Source organism: Jaculus jaculus, chromosome 22 (genome assembly GCF_020740685.1).
Source record: "Jaculus jaculus isolate mJacJac1 chromosome 22, mJacJac1.mat.Y.cur, whole genome shotgun sequence".
Classification (NCBI taxonomy): Eukaryota; Metazoa; Chordata; class Mammalia; order Rodentia; family Dipodidae; genus Jaculus; species Jaculus jaculus.
Window position 1 is genome coordinate 4739326 of NC_059123.1, and position 21078 is coordinate 4760403.

Below are 21078 nucleotides of genomic sequence, written 5' to 3' on the forward strand. Positions count from 1 at the left end.
AAGTATCTCCTCTTAAAACGGTGCTTACACAAAGCATGGTGGCATGCTGCTTATAATCCCAGCAAAATCAGGATACTGAGGCAGGAGGATCATGACTTTGAGGCCAGCCAACCTGGATTATATAATGAGACCTTGTGGGGTTTTGTTTTGTTTTGTTTTTGTTTCTTTGGGTTTTTTTTTTTAAATTTTTTATTTATTTGAGAGCGACAGACACAGAGAAAAAGACAGATAGAGGGAGAGAGAGAGAATGGGTGCGCCAGGGCTTCCAGCCTCTGCAAACGAACTCCAGACGCGTGCGCCCCCTTGTGCATCTGGCTAACGTGGGACCTGGGGAACCGAGCCTCAAACCGGGGTCCTTAGGCTTCACAGGCAAGCGCTTAACCACTAAGCCATCTCTCCAGCCCTTGTTTTTGTTTTTGAGGTAGGGTCTCACTCTAGCCCAGGCTGACCTGGAATTCACTATGTAGTCTCAGGGTGGCCGCAAACTCATGGCGATCCTCCTACCTCTGCCTCCTGAATGCTGGGATTAAAGGTGTGCGCCGCCACACCCGGCTTCATTGTTTTGTTTTGTTATTTTTTTTTAAGCAACCAAAATCAAACCAAACCAAAGGAACACGTGTTACATTCTCTTCTTTCCTCCTTCCGTAGATTTCTATTCCTGAGTCATGTTGTGAAATAGTGATGCTTTTCAGGATTCTGCCCAAAATCCTCTCCCTCTCTGTTTCTGTTCATCATCTCCAGGGAACCACACACATTCCCAAGACTTTACCTTCTACTCTCTGGTTCTGCAAATGTTGAAATCATTTATTGGCTTTTTTTTTTTTTTACTAAAAATAATGAGAACTGAAGTTTTGGTCCTTAAAGTTTGTGTCATGGGAGAAAAATCACTCCACAGTCTTCATTTGTTTCTGAGATCTCCCTTGAGTGTTACCTTCTGCCTCCTGGCCACGATCCGCTTGACATTCCTCAGGCCCTTCAAGCCCGATGTGACCGAGGCTAAACTCCTTGCACACCTCTTTCCTCGCCTGTGCATGCTGTCCCCAGCCCCTCCATCTCTTTCCTCAAGTCGCTCCCACAAAGCTTGGGATCTGCAAGTGTCAATATCTCTTCAGTCACTTACCATTGCCCTAAAATTAGAGCCACAGCTTTCTTATCTCCAGAGATCTCTAGTCACCTCCAGCCCTTTTCCTTGTAGTTCACGTCTACATTAGGCCCTTGGAGTGCAGTTTCCATCTGTTCCTTGTCTGAATAGCACAGCTCATGGCCATCTGAGATATGCTGTGTCCAGTGTAAAGTTCTCTTGGTACGCGTGCATGTGTATTTGTGAGGTTGGGTGCATGTGGGAGCCCCTAAGGGTGCATGTGTGTGAGGCCAGTGGGTGTCGGATGGTCTCCTCTGTAACTCTCCACCTTGTACTTTCCGAGTCTCACAGTGGACCTAGAGCTCACCCATTCAGCTAGACTAGCTAGCCAGTAAGCCCTAGGGATTTGCTTCTCTTGGTCTCCCTCATGCTGGGATTGCAGGTGAATGCTGCCACACCTGGCTTTCTTGTGGCTGCTTGGATCTGAACTCAGGCCCCGTGGTTTTGTGGCAAGTACCTTACCAGCTGAGCCAATTCCTCAGTCCTGTCTCTTGGCATCTTCTTAACCTACTCTTCATTATCCCTCTAGTATCAACTCCCATCATTTACCCCGTGGGTTAGTGACTTTTCTCACTACTGTGAGAAAAACACCTGACCAAGGTAACTTAAGGAAGGAAGGGTATCTCTTGGCCTACAGTTTGAGAACACAGTCCATGGTGGCAGCTGGTCAGATGGCACCCTCAGCTCTCAAGGGGAAAGACGTGGATGCTGACGCTCAGATCACTCTCCTCATTGTGTTCAGTCTGGGACTCTGGGCAAAGGAATGGGGCTACCCATGTTCAGGGTGGGTCTTCCTCCCTCAGTTAAGCATGTCTACAAAGACCCTCCCAGACACACCTGGAAGGGTATTTTGTGGGGATTCCCAATCTAGTCATGTTAACAAAGATAAACCACCAAGCCCTGCTATGCCGAAAGTGGCCTGAGTGCTCTTGATCTATACTCCTGTGGCAGCTTTTCCTTGCTATCTTTTTTAAAAAAAAAAAAAATATGTTTTTCTTCAAATTTGTGAGAAAGAGAAGCAGATATATACAGAATGGGCACACAAGTGCCTCTACCCACTGCAAACAAACTCCAGACACACGCACCACCTTGAGCATCTGGCTTCATGTAGGTACTGGGGAATCGAACCTGGGTCCTTAGTCTTTGTAGGCAAGCGTGTTAACCACTAAGCCATTTCTCCAGCCCTTCCTTGCTAACTTGATGCTGACTCCCTTGTCAGGCTCTGAAAAAAGTGGAACAGCATGAGAGGAAAAAATGGAACTTCTACCAATATTTATTTTAATTGATATTGAATAGAGTTGGAATTTAATCCATTGTTTTAATAAGTTGATAGTTTCCGAACCCACCTCTTCAGTCTGGAGTGGCATATTCAGTTGTCCAGCCTGCACATGAGCCCATTAACTTCAGATATACCTGCTCTTCTTCCTCTCTTTCTTCCTCAGATGTGCTAAAATTATTAAGGACATCTGAGAATGCTTCTTGGGAAATAATAGCATTCTATGAATTTATCTTTGTGAATTACTTAAATTAGGCAGTAATCATTACTGAGAACAAATATTTTACTGTGAGATTATTTCTTCCTCCATTAACCACCTGAATTTACCAGTGTATAATAGTAAAAATAATAATTTTCATGATTTCTAGCCTAAAATATTACTGGGTAATGTAGTTAGGTAAATTTCCCCCACACACAAAAAAAGCATGACACTGTCTAAAGTCAAAGGCAAATCTATTTTTGGAGTTCCTGTAGGCTTAAATCAATTGTTCATGGTTGTTGAATTTAGGTCTTTCAAAAGGATGCTATGCAGACAATCCTAAATGATTCAGATCTGAATAGAACACATTAGGCTTGTCTTCATGTATCTTTCCTTGTAACACAGGTATAACTAAATATAATGAGTAAAATTTGGCTTTTTATAACAATCATATAAATAGTCATTCTCAGATGTATCAGTTTGACTTACTATGTCTGTCTGTGTTGCATGATACCTTCCACATTTAGAGCCTAAAAATAATTTCATGGCCATATCTTAGGACAGTTCATTATTAATCTAAATGGATTAAATTTAAGTTTTGAAGCTAGGAGGAAGTTGGAAGCACAGAATCTTTATGAAACTGGGAAACTATTTTAAAGGGATCACCCAAGTTTTCCCAGCTAATTAGAGCAGCATTGCCAACAGAGCATAGGCCACTGTGGAAGCCAAAAGTTCGTGTGAAAGATAACAGTGCTTTCTATCTTCTGGTTTTCACTAAATAATTATTTCCTGGTTCATGAAGACATAGAAGAAAATTGTCTCTCTGGTTTGTATTTGATCTTAATTTGAAAATCCATTTCAGAAATGTAGCCATTTAATAATATTGCCAGTGTTTACTTTATCTCTTGCCTGATATGTGCAAACATTCTTCCTCATTAATGAACATTCTTTGCCATACTTGCAGTGTAAATGAATCTGAGCCTTCTTTTGAAGCAACCAGAAGGTATTTTTTTTCTATTTTAACCCGAGTTTAACAGAATAAGCCCCTTTCTTCGTCTTGAATCTCTTGTCCCTAGTCACTCTGCTCATTCTGATGGTGTTACGCTATTGGTTACGATGTTCGCACACTTCCCGTGACAGTGGCTCACAACCTTTGCAGGCTGCTGAAAGAAGTACCAAGCACGGTGGCACACACTTATAATCCCAGCACTTGGGAGGCTGAGGCAGGAGGACTGGCTCAAGTCCAAGGCCAACACTGGCTATCATATGAGCTTCTGTCTCAAAACGATATTAAAAAAAAAAAAATTCATTCACTGAACAAAATGGCTCATTTTTGTCTCAATGGGTCATGTGTCTTTTAACCTTTGGCTGAAACTCAGACTGTCCTTAATAAAAAGGTTTGAGAGTTCACAAAGTGAAAAGAGAAGATTGAATGCATATACTGGCTGTGAACCACATGGTAGCTCTGTACAGAGCCCGGCGCCATAGCTAGTCAGAAAGCAAAAACAAGGAAAACCCCATTGGGAGCTGGGGACATAGCTCAATAAAGAACGTGCTTAGCAGACTTGAAGCCCTGGGTTCAATCCCCAACATCAAACAAACAACCCCTCGGCTTAGGTGAAGGGGCAGACGTGTCAAAGTTTGGGAACCACTGTTTTACTTTGGCTGTTTCTACCTAAATGACAACCAGCATACTAGCCACTATTATGTCTTCTCAGCTCCTAAGACCCACTGTTTCCACGTGGTCGTTGGGCCTCTTTTTCTTAACCTGGTTCTCCCTTAACCACAATTCCCTTATCAGTGCTGATAGATCATGAACTAACTGTGGAAGTCTTGCTTTTGAGTTCACCTTCTCCCCCCTCCGGCTCGGTCCCATCATCTTCTCTTTAACTTCCACATATTTTCCTAATGGCTGTAAATTGAAGTTTGATGTACAGACATCTGGTACAATTTGTAAGCCAAAAAAAAAAAAAATTAAAGGAAGACGTTATCATTTGTTAAAAACAAATGTTAAAAATGTATTACAATACATTCAGAAATATGTGCTTTAGATTATAATGTCAATATTCATGTGGGATCCTTGAGATAGTATTCTTTGTTTCAAATATTTACATACATTGTAATTAAGCCACAGCCATGCACTATAATCCTACTTTAAATTTTCATAAAGACCTATATAAAAAATTCACAGTTGCATCATGTGCTTTTTAAAACATTTTTATTTGCAAGGAGAGAGGGAAAGGGAAAGAGAGAGAGAGAGAGAGGGAGAAAGAATGGGTGCACCAGAGCCTCCTACCACTGCAAATGACCTCCAGATGCATGCACCATCCTGTGCATCTGGCTTTTCATGGGTACTGGGAAATCAAACCCAAGCCTTTGGGCTTTGCAAGCAAGCACCTTAACCACTGAGACATTTCTCCAGCCCATAAGGTACTTTTAATATAAAATAAAATCCTTGTGGCTACTAGAGAAGGTGAATTGTTCACATCTTTTAAAATCATTTTCAAAAAGAAAATTTCCATCAGCCAATTGTAGATTTAAATACGTCATTAGCCCAGTGAAATTAAATTGTATATTATATGACATCTTGACTAAATTCTACCTCTTCATTTAATCATGTCTTCATAATGATTTATTATTTCTTAATAAATCATTTGTTAATAACCTCTCAATAACCATTTCATAATTTTAATCATTTCTTTTTAGGAACTTTAACCATTTCTTAATAGTAATTTCTTACTTTTTTTTTTCTTTCAGTTTTCTACTTCTGTGTCTGAGATAATTTACCAATTTGTGTTTCCCTTAGTAACGCTCAAGTGCGCACACGGGACTTTTCTTTTCCAGCAGGAGCAGGTATTCTGTGGCTTACGCGGCTCAGAAGCCTTGGCTGCTAAATGCTACGGTGGAGGAGAACATTACTTTCGGAAGTCCTTTCAACAGACAGAGGTAATTCTGTCTGAGGCATTTGGAACTGGGACAACCAGTTCTGCAACATGAGTTTTCTCTGTGATTTCTAGAAAAGACTCATTGGGAATTTCAGCCCGTCCAGGTACAACCTGCCAAGAAGAATTACAACAGTGAGGGTAAATAGGGGGCGACTTGTGGGTCTGTGGATGGAAGGGGAGCTGCTTAGGCTGCCAGGCTGCCCGTGAGCAGATGAGAACAAGCCACCAGAACCGTGGTCGGAGAGTTAACATTCACGGGGACGTCTGGTGACTGAAGTCAGCTATTTCTCAACGATCTTGCGGAACACCCAAAAGGGTGACCCTTGCCTTGATCCAGCCTCACGAGGGTGGACTTTAAGACCCCGAACTGGAGTCTTGAAAGCCAAGGAGAGTTAGGTGAGAAGGAGGAGAGGAATGCCAGAGAGGAAGGAAGGTTGGAGTAGACAGCCTGGGAGGAAGAAGAGAAATCAGCTGGGGCCTGGAAACAAAACTTCAGGGAGGGATTCAGGAGGCTGAAATCAAGTCGTGGAGGGCAAAAAAAGAAAAAAGAAGAAGAAGAAAGCTGATCGGACATAATCATTGTCTCATGGGGAAGAATTAAAGCTTTAGAAAGAGGCTATAGCCAGGCATGGCAGCTCACGCCTGGAACTCCAGCACTTGGGAGGTGGCACCAGGAGAACCAGGAGTTCAAGGCCATCCTTAGCTACATAATGAGTTTGAGCTCAGCTTTCACCACATGAGACCCTGTCAATAACAATGGATAGCACATAAGGCATACCAGTAAAATAAAAAGGGGAACAGGGCAGATATGATGTTCAATCCAAAGGAAAAGCCTGACAAATTCAGCACAAATCATATCCAGATATAGTCTGAATTGAGAGCAAGGCAACCCATAAGAGATTGTTGGAAGACATCATCGTGCCCAGCAGTGCATCACTTTTCCTTGGGAGGTGACAACTGTCCTGAAATGCAAAACAATGGATGAGTGAGAGGGAAAAAAATTCCATAACAAGAATGGGCAAACCCTGGGGGGGCAGAAGAGGGACGAGTCCGGAAGGACCTGGAAATATTAAGACTCCATACGTGGCCAGCGCGTTCCCTAGCATCCCCACTCCCTGTCCTTCTCTAAACCTTAGGTCCACCTCTTCTCCAGCCCCACCTCAAAGCCCGTGAGCGCTGTCCACCCTGAGTACCTTCAGCAAACAGCAACATGCGAGGACGTCCCCCCCCCCCCAAGCCCGCACTTGGCCCTGAGGGCCTTCCTGATGTACACCGCAAACCTTTTCACCTTTGCATATTCCTGAAGCTTCTTTCTCTTCATTCTCTCCCTGTCAGATCACGACACAGCTTTCGAGGTAGCATTTAAGCACTGCCTCCTCTGTCGTATCCCAGAGTGGCCAGTCCTTCCACCTCGTGTTCTAGCCATGCGTAGGATCACTTCCAGAACAGCATAGAACGAAGCCCACCGTTCTGTTCTGCGTTCTAGCTTTCAATGTTTTTCATAGACAGATAAAACCCTATGGACCTTTCATACACGAAATGTTTCGAAATCCACATGCATTGTGAAGTGACGGCATTTTGCTATTCCGTATACACTTTACCTCACATTGATGTCATTTTTTTTTTTTATGGTGGTGAGAGAGGGAACCCATACCTCTTCTCTAGTATAGAGGTTTGTGATCCAAGAGGATCAGTAAAGGTTTTATTCCAGTTTAAGATATTGAGCTGCAGACTCGGTTTGGGCAGTGTGTGCATAGTGATCGAAAAATTGGAAATCAGCTGAGAAGACAGAGAACGTGATGTATGTGCACAGTGGGGCCCTATCCAGCCACAAGGAAGAATGAAATTACGTTGTTTGCTGGAAAATAGGTCCGATTGGAGGTCATCCTACTAAGTGGAATAAGCCAAACTGAGCAAAAGAAATATTGCATTTTCCTCTCATTTGTGGATCCTAGTTGCCTTTTTAAAAATAGATACACAGGGGCTGGAGAGATGGTGTAGCGGTTAAGCGCTTGCCTGTGAAGCCTAAGGACCCCGGTTCGAGGCTCGGTTTCCCCAGGTCCCACGTTAGCCAGATGCACAAGGGGGCGCACGCGTCTGGAGTTCGTTTGCAGAGGCTGGAAGCCCTGGCGCGCCCATTCTCTCTCTCTCCCTCTATCTGTCTTTCTCTCTGTGTCTGTCGCTCTCAAATAAATAAATAAAAATTTAAAAAAATAGATACACAAATTCATCCAAATATATACATATATATGGCATGAAAGTAGAAAGGGGGACTGGAAAAGGGGAGGAGAGACGTGGTGTGACAAGACTGATGGAAATGAATGTGGCCAAAAATATGATATATTTGACGAAAGAACTACATTAAAACCACCTTTGACACCATTTTCCCCAAAGGTACAAAGCTGTCACCGATGCCTGCTCCCTGCAGCCAGATATTGACTTGTTACCCTTCGGAGACCAAACAGAAATTGGAGAAAGGGTAAGCTCCATAGGGCTCTGTGCCGCCGTGGACAAAACTCTAAAGAAGGCTTCAGGATGCCCGGAGTCTGTAGTGAAGCACAAGGGAGTCCAAGAGTTTAGGAGTTCAATGCCATCCCCTTGAGAAATTTCCAAATACGAGGACAGAAGTCCTTTGCTGCCACTGTCCCTTAAGAAATCATGGTGTAGCCGGGCATGGTGGCGCACGCCTTTAATCTCAGCACTCGGGAGGCAGAGGTAGGAGGATAACCATGAGTTCAAGGCCACCCTGAGACTACATAGTGAATTCCAGGTCAGCCTGGACCACAGTGAGACCCTACCTTGAAAAACCAAAAAAAAAAAAAAAAAAAAAAGAAGAAGAAATCATGGTGTGACTTACTTTCTTAACATTGTGCTGGCCATGCAGAATTACTAAGGGACAGGAAAATGTTGTCCCTGGCTTTGACTGTATTTCTGCTCACTTGGAGCTGTTCTGAATTACTTTGGAAACTAGTATTATTTCCTACCATCTCTTCCAGTCTTGTCAACATCTGTCGTCTTGTTAAAATATTGTTTCTTTCTTTACATAAACATGTCGTATCCTGAGATCATGTTATTCTGACCAGTGGAAAAATGTTTCAACCTGAAATCTTGTAACATGAATAATATTTGTATAAAAGCACCTCATAGGTTAAAAAAATCATTCTAGGCGGTTTAGGAGAGGGCTCAGAGGGTTAGCCGTCTCACCTATGTGAAGAGCCAACTGTGGTATGCCTGCTTGCAACCCCAGCACTGAGGTGGGTGGAGACAGGAGGATGACAGGGCTAGCTGAAAAACAGCAGGAGCCCGGGGTTCAGCAGTAGACCCTGTCTCAAAGAAGTAAGGCAGAAGATCGACAGAGAACGACACCCAATGTCCTCTTCTGGCCTCTGCACACGTGTGCACAGGACATGCACACATACACGCACGTGTGTACGTACCGTGCATACATCACGCGTGTGCACATGCACTCACACAACACACAGACCACAAAAAAAAAAAAAATTTGTTCTGGGCAAAAGGTTCATCTGCTTTATCTCCTGTGACGGCAAAGCTGTTATGTACTGCCCTCTGCATCACAGAGAGACCCAGAGGCAATTAGTAGGTTACTCTGAATCTGCCACCTTTCTTCTTAGAGACTGTCCTTTTGTGTGTGTGTGTGTGTGTGTGTGTGTGTGTGTGTGTGTGTTGTTTTTTGAGGGAGGGTCTCACTCTGGTCCAGGCTGACCTGGAATTCACTATGTAGTCTCAGGGTGGCCTTGAACTCACGGGGACCTCTGCCTCTGAGTGCTGGGATTAAAGGCGCGTGCACCACCACGCCCGGCGTGACTAGCCTTTATTGCAGCTTTGTGTAGTGTGTAAGGAGTGACTTTAGCTTCTCTGAGCCTCAGTTTCCACATGTAGGAAATGAGAACAAGACCTACATATTGGGACTTGCTGTGAGGAATAAAAGAAATAAGAAATGGAAAGCCACTGAGACAAGCTTGGCACATACTAGATGCTAAGTTAATATGAGTTTAATTTTATATATGTGTACATATATATATTTTTTTTCCTATTTCATTGTGAAAGAGTATTGTGATGGAGTCCTGTTTAACACAACTTGAAATACCAAATTTAAGAGACATGTACTAAGTCAACTAGAGACATAATTCAGGAAAGAAAAATGTTTAGATCACTGGCAGTCTGGGCAGTCAGCAAGAGTTTGGGCTGCTGACATCGTGGAAGGAAAATTGGTGTCAATAGTGAAAAACTATTTCGGTAGACTTCAGTCTTAATACTAGGTTTCAACTTTTACTACCAATATTTCCACTACTCAAATAATACATTACTAGCAATGCAAAAAAATATTTGAGGATTTTGTTTTTTATTTTAAAGGTAATTTTTACCAGTAGATTCAGGGGAAGTAAAATGTGTTTCTGGGTGTTTCTTTTCCAGGGCATCAACCTGAGTGGAGGACAGAGACAAAGGATCTGTGTAGCACGAGCTCTCTATCAAAATACCAACATTGTCTTCTTGGTAAAAACATGGACTTCTTTTCTTTTATTCTTTTCGTTGTTTTTATTCTGGACAAATGGGTCTTTCTTTTAAAATTTTTATTTCAGAGAGAAAGAGAGAGGGAGGGAGAGGGAATTGGTGTGCTGGGACCTCAGCCCCTGAAATTGAACTCCAGATGCTTGCACCACCTTGTGGGCATGTGCAACCTTATGCTTGCCTCACCTTTGTGTGTCTGGCTTCCGTGGGATTGGGAGAGTCGAACATGGGTCCTTAGGATTCATAGGCAAGCACCTTGACTGCTAAGCCATCTCTCCAGCCCCAAGCAGATCTTTGGAAAGGTAAGTCCAGGGTGGGGGAGACAGCTAACTCAGTAAAGTATTCATCTTGGACACATGAGAACCTGAGTTCTTAAGTTGAAGCCAGAAGAGCAGAACCCCTATTTTGTTGTTTTGGTTTTTTTTTTTTTTTTTTAAGTGAGGGGTTGGGAGATGGCTAAGTGGTTGAATGCACTTGCTTGCAAAGTCTGATGGTCCAGGTGTGATTCCCCAGTAGCCATGCAAAGCCAGATGTACAAAGAGGTACATGCGTCTGGAATCTGCTTACAGTGACAAAAGCCCAGGTGTGCCCATCCCTCTCCCCCCCACACACACTTGCTCTCACTCTCACTTGCTCCTTGTAAATATTTTTTTTTAAGTGGGTGTGGTGCTATAAGGAGGCAGCTTAGGGCTTGCTGGGACCTGCCTGCCAGTCTAGCCTAATTGGCGAGCTTCAGACCCATGAGGCTCAAGTTGTCCTCCGGCTTCCAAACATACCCGTGCACCCATGCACACACACAATTTCATCTACATACCCCCTCAACACGTACAAAAAGACGCACAAAAAGATGGCTCAATGTGTAGAATCACAGACTACGTAGAAATGCTCAGAGTACAATTCAGCCAGATCCCAACAGATTGAGCCTGGTGGATTCAGGTCAGTGTCCAGCAAACTACAGTTAAAAAGCACCAAGATATGCAGTAGTTTTTCTGAGTCTTTTGACCAGGCTGATCTCTAATGAGAGGTGTAGGTGATGTTGGATCAATTGGTCAGCATTGTGGAAGGGCCAGAAAATAGATTCCTGGTGGACATAAGGGTAGATAAACACACATTCCATTCTGACAGGGCACGGTTCAGGCTGTGAAGAAGATTTGTCTTGAATGGCTCCTAAAATGACTGGAATCTTGGCCCTGTGCTAGACACGGAGTGTGATCATTGAGAGAATCACCCTGAGCCACTGGTGGTTCAGTTTTGTAATCCCAGCTACTCAGAAGGCTGAGGCAGGAGGATTGACAATTCAAGTCCTGTCAGGGCTATGCAGTGAACTCAAGGCCAGCCTTAGATGACTGAGCAGGATTCTGCATCAAATAAAAAGTAAAACAAGGGCCGCAGCGATGGCTCCGAGTTTAATCTGCTTTAACATGTTCGATTTCCCAGTACCCACTTAAGTCAGATGCACAAAGTGTACCCACTCTCTCCCTCACTCTCTCTCTCTCTTTCTCTCTTTGACAATAAATAATTTTTTAAGTTAAACAAATAAATAGACAAACAAAAATTAAAAAAAAAAAAAACTCTAGGAGATAGGGTATAACTCAGAGCTAGAACGCTTGCCTGGCATGAGCATGTTTGGTTGTCGGTACATGTGTATAACAATTGTGCTAACTATTATACTGTCCGGCACCTCCCAGTTTTTAGGTGGTTCAAATAAATGTGATATCTAATGGCAGAGCCTTCTCTCTGTTGTTTGATGTGTTTACATAAAAGCTCCTGGAGTACCTTAATCAGATCACCTATTTGTCACTATTATCACTAGGAAACAGTTTTAGAAGCCACTGAAATCTTAGTCACATTTTAGCTGTCTACATACTTATATTTGTTTTCATAAGATAACTCCTGAATGTTTTAATACAGTCAGGTTGCTTGTTTCTTTCTACATAGACAGAAATTGAGGAGGAATTAGAAGACTAATTATAATCACTGTCTGTAATGGCCATGCACATTAATTTTCTCTGATTTTTAAACATATTTTCCTCTAATTAGACTTTTTTCCCATTGTCTACTTAATCAATCTAATTTGTCTTATAGACGGTTGGATTGTGCTAAATTGATTCAATTATAATTTTTAAATATCTGAGCGTATAGATTTTGTGTAATACAATAAGAATCCAGCTACTTCTATCTTGGTCCCATAAGGCACAGTAAAGATTTATTTGCATATTAAAAATACTTCGGGGGGGGGGCTGAAGAGATGGTTTAGTGGTTAAATATTTGCTTGTGAAGCCTAAGGACCTCAGTTTGAGGCTCAATTCCCCAGGACCACCTAAGCCAGATGCACAAGGTGGTGCATGCATCTGGAGTTTGTTTGCAGTGGCTGGAAGCCCTGGCGTGCCCATTCTCTCTCTCTCTCTCTCTCCCTCCCTCCCTTTTTCTCTCTGCATCTGTCACTCTCAAATAAATACATAAAAATAAACAAAATAATTAAAATTTTTAAAAAAGACTTGAGGGGCTGGAGAGATGGCTTACTATTTAAGGCACTTCCCTGTGAAGCCCAAGGACCCAGGTTTGATTCTGCAGTACCCAAGTAAGCTAGATGCACTAGGTAGCACATGCATCTGGAATGGGTTTGCAGTGTCTGGAGGCCCTAGCACACCCATTTTCTCTCTCGGTACAACTCCCTCTCTAAAATAAATAAAGAGAAATCAAGGAAATAAAAAAAAAAAAAAAGACTTGGGAACAACAGTTACTTACATAAGTGCAAAGAAGAGGACACAGTTGCCGTCATTTCCAGTTCCTCCTCTGAATCCTGTGTCCACTTTTTCCACGCTGTCCTTTTCAAGTCCCTCCTTCCCTGAATTTTCAGGCATTACAGGTGTTTCATGTCTCTGCTTTCCCAGAATCCTCTGCGATGAAATATTCTAGTTCTCTTAAGCAGTTTCTAGTTACCTTCTTTTTACATTGCACAAATAGGCGGTCATATCACTTGATACTCTGTATAACCATTACAAGACCATCAAAAGAGAACTAAGATGGGCTGGAGAGATAGCTTAGAGGTTAAGACACTTGTCTGCAAAGCCAAAGTACCACGGTTCGATTCCCCAGCACCCATGTAAGCCAGATGCACAAGGTGGCGCATGTGTCTGGAGTTCATTTGCAGCAGCTGAAGGCTCTGGTGTTCCCATTCTCTCTCTTTCTCTGCCTTTCTCTCAAACAAATAAATATTTTTTAAAACAACCAAGAAGTAATATCACTAAAAATCAAGATAATTTCCATAGTCATTCCTAGATATATTAACCACTTGATGTATGAAAACCTTCTTACCAAGGCAATTGGCAAGGGCTCAGTGTTAGACATGTTATTTTTATACCAAATGCTAAGAAGACCTAACGTTTATCAAATGTCTGCAATGTAAGAAGAGCTAACATTTATCTACTGTCCACTATGTACCTGGTATTATTCAAAGCAGTTAGTAAATTCATTAGTTCAAGCACTTCATTTAATCATGAAAACATCTCCAGTTAGTATAAGGAAGTCCAGCTGTGGTATAATTAACATTTTTATGCACATATTTTTTTCTTATTTACAACTCAGGGACTCTATCTTTTCATTCTTTGTTTTGGTCTGTTATTCTAAGTTGCTAAGTAATGTCAGTTTCTGAACATTGGGATTCTAGAAGAATTCAAGCCACTTGGAATATTGTTACTTACTTTTAAAGTGTTTTCCAAGGTGAAAGAGAAGATGAAAGCTCCATTGTTGTGGTTTTTTGTTTGTTTGTTTGTTTGTTTTGTTTTGTTTTGTTTTTTCCAGGTAGGGTCTCATTCTCTAGCCCAGACTGACCTGAAATTCACCATGTAGTCTTAGGGTAGCCTTGAACTCAGCCATACACCTACCTCTGCTTCCCAAATGCCGGGATTAAAGGCATGTGCCGCCACATTCAGTTTCAAAGCTTCATTTTTAAGTTACTCTTGTGATCTATTAAAGTGTAGAACCTGATTTTTTTTTCAATTGAACTTGGGAGATTATTTGTTAATTATTTTTATTATTTCTTTTTATTTATTATTTATGATTTTCTTCTTTTTTCCTTAGAGTTTTTTCCATAGAGTTATTTTTTTTTCCTTTTTTTTTTTTTTTTTTTTTGAGGTAGGGTCTCAATCTGGCTCAGGCTGACCTGGAATCCACTATGTAGTCTCAGGGTGGCCTCGAACTCACGGCGATCCTTCTACCTCTGCCTCCCGAGTGCTGGGATTAAAGGCGTGCGCCACCACGCCCGGCTCTTAGAGTTATTTTTATTCATCTATTAGAGACAGAGAGAAAGAGACAGACAGTGAGAATGGGCGTGCCAGGGCCTCTATCCACTGCAAATGAACTCCAGACGCATGCGCCACCATGTGCATCTGGCTTACGTGGGACCTGGGGAACTGAGCCTCGAACTGGGGTCCTTAGGCTTCACAGGCAAGCGCTTAACCGCTAAGCCATCTCTCCAGCCCAGTTTTTTTAAAATACTTTTTATTGGCAGACAGTTATTGTATATAGTTTTGTATTTCATATGAGTAATTCCTTCTAAGTTTATCATGTTCTTTCATCATATTCATTCTCTTTCCCCTCCCCCCTTTTTGTACCATTTCTCCCACTACTGTCCTCCTCTATTGTCATATTACGTTTGCATATGGAATGGTTTTATGTACCTCTATAGAGGAATTGGGCATGGGTCATGTTCATTTAGCCCCGGTACTTTACCTATTTGCAGGATGACCCATTTTCTGCCCTGGACATCCACTTGAGTGATCATTTAATGCAGGAAGGGATCCTGAAATTTCTGCAGGATGATAAAAGGACCCTGGTTCTTGTGACTCACAAATTGCAGTATCTGACGCACGCTGACTGGGTGAGCGTTCAATTGCATTCATGGTACAGCATATCATGGCCGTTTTAATAAGCAACTTCTGAGATGCAGTGACATCATTTAGCCACTTATGGGTTTATTTTTCACGTTTCTGCTAATATGTGCTTCCCTTAGATCATAGCCATGAAAGATGGAAGCGTGTTAAGAGAAGGAACCTTGAAAGACATTCAGACCAAAGACGTTGAGCTTTATGAGCACTGGAAGACGCTCATGAATCGGCAAGACCAAGAACTGGAAAAGGTAACCCCGGGTTCAGGAGAGTCATACACATGCTAGGTAAGGGCTGGGGGCGCTTTTGGGGAGGTATTCCACCGAGTGATGTATCATAGGATCGTCTTCTAAAATCAGCGCTAGCTGAGTCTTCTTTTTTTTTTTAATTTTTTGTGTATTTTTATGTATTTATTTGATAGCGACAGACAGAGAAAGAGGTAGAGATAGAGAGAGAATGGGCGCGCCAGGGCCTCCAGCCACTGCAAACGAACTCCAGACGCGTACACCCCCTTGTGCATCTGGCTAACGTGGGACCTGGGGAATCGAGCCTCGAACCGGGGTCCTTAGGTTTCACAGGCAAGCGCTTAACCGCTAAGCCATCTCTCCAGCCCAAGCCGAGTCTTCTTAAGTCATCAGTGAACAGCCTCATTTAAGACCTCATTCTATTCTGAGTGCAGTGCTTTGGGGGTCTTGGAGGATTTTTCACTTGAACTTGAGTCATTTGCTGTTTTATGTGCGGTGACATCTTGAACGAACTGCCAACTGAAGCTTGGGATTTCCTTATTTTGTACTATGTTTCTTGACTTAAGTCTCACTCTTCCTCATCTGCAATATGAAGATTCTTTTAGTCTCTATCTACAGTCAGTAGGTCATGGAAGAGACACAAGCCAGGATGGTTTTGAGAAGGAAATGCTATGAGCTATGGTTGAGGTGGCAAGGCAGGCCTGGAACAGGGTGAATAAGACTATCAGAAAGAAATAAAAATTGTAAAGAATGGGCTGGAGGGATAGCTCAGTGGTTAAGTTGTTGCTTGCAAAGGCTAAGGACCCAGGTTCGATTCTCCAGTACTGACATAAGCCAGATGCACAAGTGGTGCATGTGTCTGGAGTTTAAGAGGCTAGAGACCCTGGCGTGCCCATTCTCTCTCACTCTTTCTCTATCTGTATTTCTCTCTCAGATAAATAAATAACATGCAAAAAGTTTAAAAATATAAATGAAATTGAGATTTTTAGATTTTACAAATCCTTTCTTATGCAGTCTAATTTAGTTTTCACAAAAGTCCTGAGAAATATGTACAGAGAATATTTTCTCACTTGCACAGATAAGAACACAGGCTGGGGAAAGCCAAATAACTTGCCTGAAATTGTCCAGTGGTACCAAGAGGGTTAAAACTCACGTCCATTCAATGTGATCTTATGACATTGTAACAATGATAGCAGAATTAGAAATCATGTCAACTGTGATCAAGAGAAGAAATTTTAAATTAAATATGAAAAACTTTGAAATGTTTTACTTTGAACTGGGATGTGTCCTGAATTTTACCTGCTTATCATAACTAACTATTATAAACAGAAAGAGTTTCAAAAGATATTAGAAGATTGAGCAGTGTGACATTAGAAAGGGGGGAAAGAATCCTATGTTTCCATAGAGAGAGGATGATTTAAAAATCAAATGTACCCAACATTTCCTTATCTTCTATACACTTTCTGAAGATCTTAAATACAAAACACACGAGGAAGAGCAAAAATTGATGCAGAAGTCTATATAGAAGTAGGATAGGACAGATTACAGAATCCTTGAGGTAACTGTACAAAAGGGGAAAACAGGGCTGGAGAGATGGCTTAGCGGTTAAGCGCTTGCCTGTGAAGCCTAAGGACCCCGGTTCGAGGCTCGGTTCCCCAGGTCCCACGTTAGCCAGATGCACAAGGGGGTGCACGCGTCTGGAGTTCGTTTGCAGAGGTTGGAAGCCCTGGCACGCCCATTCTCTCTCTCTCCCTCTATCTGTCTTTCTCTCTGTGTCTGTCACTCTCAAATAAATAATTTTTTTAAAAAAAACAAAAAACTACCTATTTCCTTCAGAACCCATTGCGATCTTTGTCACCTGTATAGCTACTGAATGAGATTTTAAAGAAGTTCATTCTGATTTAACTTTTCATAGCAATAGTGGAGGCTGTCTGACAGGTAGCTAACCCAGACCTGCATGCAGTGCCTCACCATGGAGCCCAGGCTGGCCTAGAACTCACCGTATAGATCAGGCAATCTCCTGCCTCAGCCTCCAGGATTATAGGCACAAGCCATCAGTGTCAATTTTATTATTTATTTATTTATTTATTTATTTATTTATTTATTTATTTGAGAGCAAGAGAGAGAGAAAGAATGGGCACACCAGGGCCTCCAGCCACCGCAGTTGAACTCCAGATGCATGTGCCACCTTGTGCATCTGGCTTATGTGGGTTCTGGGGAATCGAACCGAGGTCCTTTGGCTTTGCAGGCAAGCGCCTTAACTACTAAGCCATCTCTCCAGCCCCCATTTTTTTAAAATTATTTAATTCCAGTTTGATACTTTCATACTTATATACATAATGCATTTCGATCTTATTTCTCCAATTACCCTCTCTTACTTCCTTCCCCTTCTAACATACTTCTTCTTCCCCATTAATCTCCATCTTATTTTCATGCCTTTTAAAAATATTTCAACATTCTGGAGCTGAAGGGATTGCTTAGCAGTTAAAGCATTTGCCTGCTAAGCCAAAGGACCCAAGTCCCATTCCCCAGAACCTACAAAAACCAGACGCACAAAGGTGGTGCACACCTCTGGAGTTTGCTTGCAGCTGCTGCAGGCCCTGGCACACCCATTCTCTCTCCCTCTCTCTCTCTCTGTTAAATAAATATATATATATATATATATATATATATATATATATATATATATATATATATACACACACACACACACACACATACATATATATATATATACACATATATATATACATATATATATATACACACACAATATTAAAAAAATATTTCAACACTCTCTTAAAATGTTGCAAACAGTCTCAACATTTCTCTTAGTTTAAAAATGTATAATGTTTGCCAGGCGTGGGGGCACACGCCTTTAATCCCAGGACTCAGGAGGCAAAGATAAGAGCATCACCATGAGTTCGAGGCCAGCCTGAGACTCCATAGTGATTCCAGGTGAGCCTGGGCTAGAGCGAGACACTCCCTTGAAAAACCAAACAAAAAAGTATAGTGTTTGAAATTGATATGAAAGTAAAAAGAACACTTGTTTTTTTCTCGATGGTGGAGCTGTGGCTTAGAGATAGGAAGTTACCCCCTGCCTCGTGGGTTAGGTCTCTCATATGTTGGCCCTTTCTGGCTTCTCACTGCCCAACACTGTCAAGCTGAAGCATTTCCCACAAACTGTAGGCTTTTTTTTTTTTTTTTTCCCACAGTGGCTCCTGTGATAGGAGTCCTGGGTATGCCGGGCGAGCAGAGAGCCCTGGATGACCATGCTCACGTGGAGGTCATTGGTGGGTAAGACAAACCTTTGTGGCAGGAGCAACTTGAATGACAACGTAACCTTCTCTGCAGGACATGGAAGCCGACCAGACAACATTAGAGAGGAAAACCCTCCGAAGAGCCATGTACTCAAGAGAGGCCAAGGCCCAGATGGAGGACGAAGATGAAGGTAGACCTTCCTCTTTTATCTGAAGCATTCAAGTCAGTTTAATAAGATGTGAGGACTTTTACCTGGGCAACAAACGTGTGTGACAGGCAGGAAGGACAAACCACTTTGTGGGGAAATCATAGCTTAGTCTTCTTGGGGCAAATTTTTCAGAGTGTCTTTTTCTCTGGTGCAGTTGCTGAGATGGCTCAGCTGGTAAGGCATTTGCCTGTAAACCCAAAGGACCCAGGTTCGGTTCCCCAGTACCCACATAGGCCAAGTGCACAAGGTGCCACATGCATCTGGAGTTTGTTTGCAGTGGCTGGAGGCCCTGGAATACCCATTCTCTCTCTCTATCTGCCTCTCTATGTGCATCTAGCTCTTAAATTCATTAATTAATTAATTTTTAAAAAGTTGTAGATACTTCTAGTCCAAGAACATGGTTTCATTGGCAACACAATTCCATCAATCACCTAAACAGCTTCTGGTCTAGACATCCAATCTGGAAACTCAGCAGATGGTCTCATATACACATAGGTTTTATGTTAATTTGATTTATTCATTTTACTTATTTACCTTTTTTTCCTTCTTGTACCTTTACCCTCCCTTTCCTTTCCTTCCCTTCCTTCCTCTTTCCTTTCTTTTTTCAAAATTTTTATTTATTTATTTAGTTGACAGAGAAAGAGGGAGAGAGAGAAAAAAAGAGAGAGAATGGGAGTGCCAGGGCATCCAGCCACTGCAGACCAACTCCAGACATGTGCGCCCCCTTGTGCATCTGGCTAACGTGGGTCCTGAGGAATCAAACCTGGGTCCTTTGGCTTTGCAGACAAACGCCTTAAGTGCTAAGCCATCCCTCCAGCCCTCTTTTTCCTTTCCTTCGTTTTCTTTTGTACTTCCTCCCTCCCTCCCTCTCTTCTTGAGACAGGGTCGCTGAAATGAACTTGCCGTGTAGTCTATAGCTGAAGCTTTCCTTGAACTCCTGGTCCTCCTGCCTCTACATTCCAAGGAGTGTGGCACAATTCCTGATTATTTCTCACTTATTTAAAAAAAAAATTGAAGTTTTCCCTGTTTAAAGTAGTTTAAACTTCCAAGACTTATATTTCTTTTTTTTTTTTTTTTGGTTTTTCGAGGTAGGGTCTCACTCTGGTCCAGACTGACCTGGAATTAACTCTGTAATCTCAGGGTGGCCTTGAACTCATGGCAATCCTCCTACCTCTGCCTCCCGAGTGCTGGGATTAAAGGCGTGCGCCACCACGCCCGGCTTCCAAGACTTAGATTTCTATAATCTTGAATGAGGGTCATATGTACACGTTTCAGTGGGACCGTAATATTTTTCTGGTGTCTGTCTGAAGCTTAATCAAGTTCTCTCTCCCTCCCTCCCTCCGTCCTTCCCTCTGTGTGTGTTTAGAAGAGGAGGAGGAGGAAGATGACGATGACAACATGTCGACCGTAATGCGGCTCAGGACGAAGATGCCGTGGAAGACCTGCTGGTGGTACCTCACTTCCGGAGGGTTCTTCCTGCTGTTCCTGATGATCTTCTCTAAGCTTCTCAAGCACTCGGTCATTGTGGCCATAGACTACTGGCTGGCGACATGGACCTCAGAGTACAGCATAAACAACACTGGGAAAGCTGACCAGGTAGAGTGAGGGCAGGAACCAGTGCCATGAACGAGAGACAACCACTGCTCTGGTTAGACCCTCAGAGCCCAAGGCCCAGGGGGCTTTGGCGTGGCTCAGTGGGTCCATAATGACAGCATGATTTCGTATTAAATGAGCTGTCATTAATGTTAAAAATTATAGTCTTTATTTTTTTATTTTTAGCATAGGAAGCATTTAAAGATAATACTATGATATAGATTCATACTTGGATATAGATTCAAGAAGTTCCACTTATATATGTATATATGCACATACCACACCATACACATAAACGCACACACTTTTTGTGGGTGTCGTTATGATTTTTAGCTCCCTTATATCATTCTGTTGTTTGAGATAGAAAGAATGAATTTAACAGTTTGGGAAATGAAGAATACACTCCTCCAATCCTAATTTATTTTAAATTTTATTTTATTTTTGAGAGAGAGAGGGAGAGAGAGAAAGAATTGGCACACCAGGGCCTCAGCCACTATAATTGAACTCCAGACGCTTGTGCCACCTAGTAGGCATGTGCGACCTTGGGCTTGCCTCACCTTTGTGCATCTGGCTTATGTGGGATGTGGAGAGTCACACATGGGTGCTTAGGCTTGGCAAGAAAGCTCCTTAGCCGCTCATCCATCTCTGCAGCCCTTGTGAAATTTCAGTCCATTCCAAGATTCTTAGGCAAAACTTGAGAGAAAAGGGAAAAAAAAGCAAGAGGGTCTTTGCCTGTGGAATTATAATGATGGAAATACTGTCCTGGCTACCCGCAAACCACACTTCTCCAG

The 21078-nt window shown here is 42.4% G+C and overlaps 1 protein-coding gene across 1 annotated transcript in view; it reads left to right on the forward strand.

The window, feature by feature from the left end:
• The window catches only part of Abcc9 (ATP binding cassette subfamily C member 9), a 134349-nt gene that overhangs the window by 64880 nt on the left and 48391 nt on the right, over positions 1-21078 (forward strand). Inside the window, exons 20-27 of the mRNA XM_045139497.1 lie at positions 3581-3619; positions 5461-5562; positions 7956-8040; positions 9996-10076; positions 14836-14973; positions 15106-15231; positions 18580-18676; positions 20061-20290. Coding sequence (XP_044995432.1) covers positions 3581-3619; positions 5461-5562; positions 7956-8040; positions 9996-10076; positions 14836-14973; positions 15106-15231; positions 18580-18676; positions 20061-20290 — 898 coding nt within the window. The remainder of the gene's footprint in view (positions 1-3580; positions 3620-5460; positions 5563-7955; positions 8041-9995; positions 10077-14835; positions 14974-15105; positions 15232-18579; positions 18677-20060; positions 20291-21078) is intronic.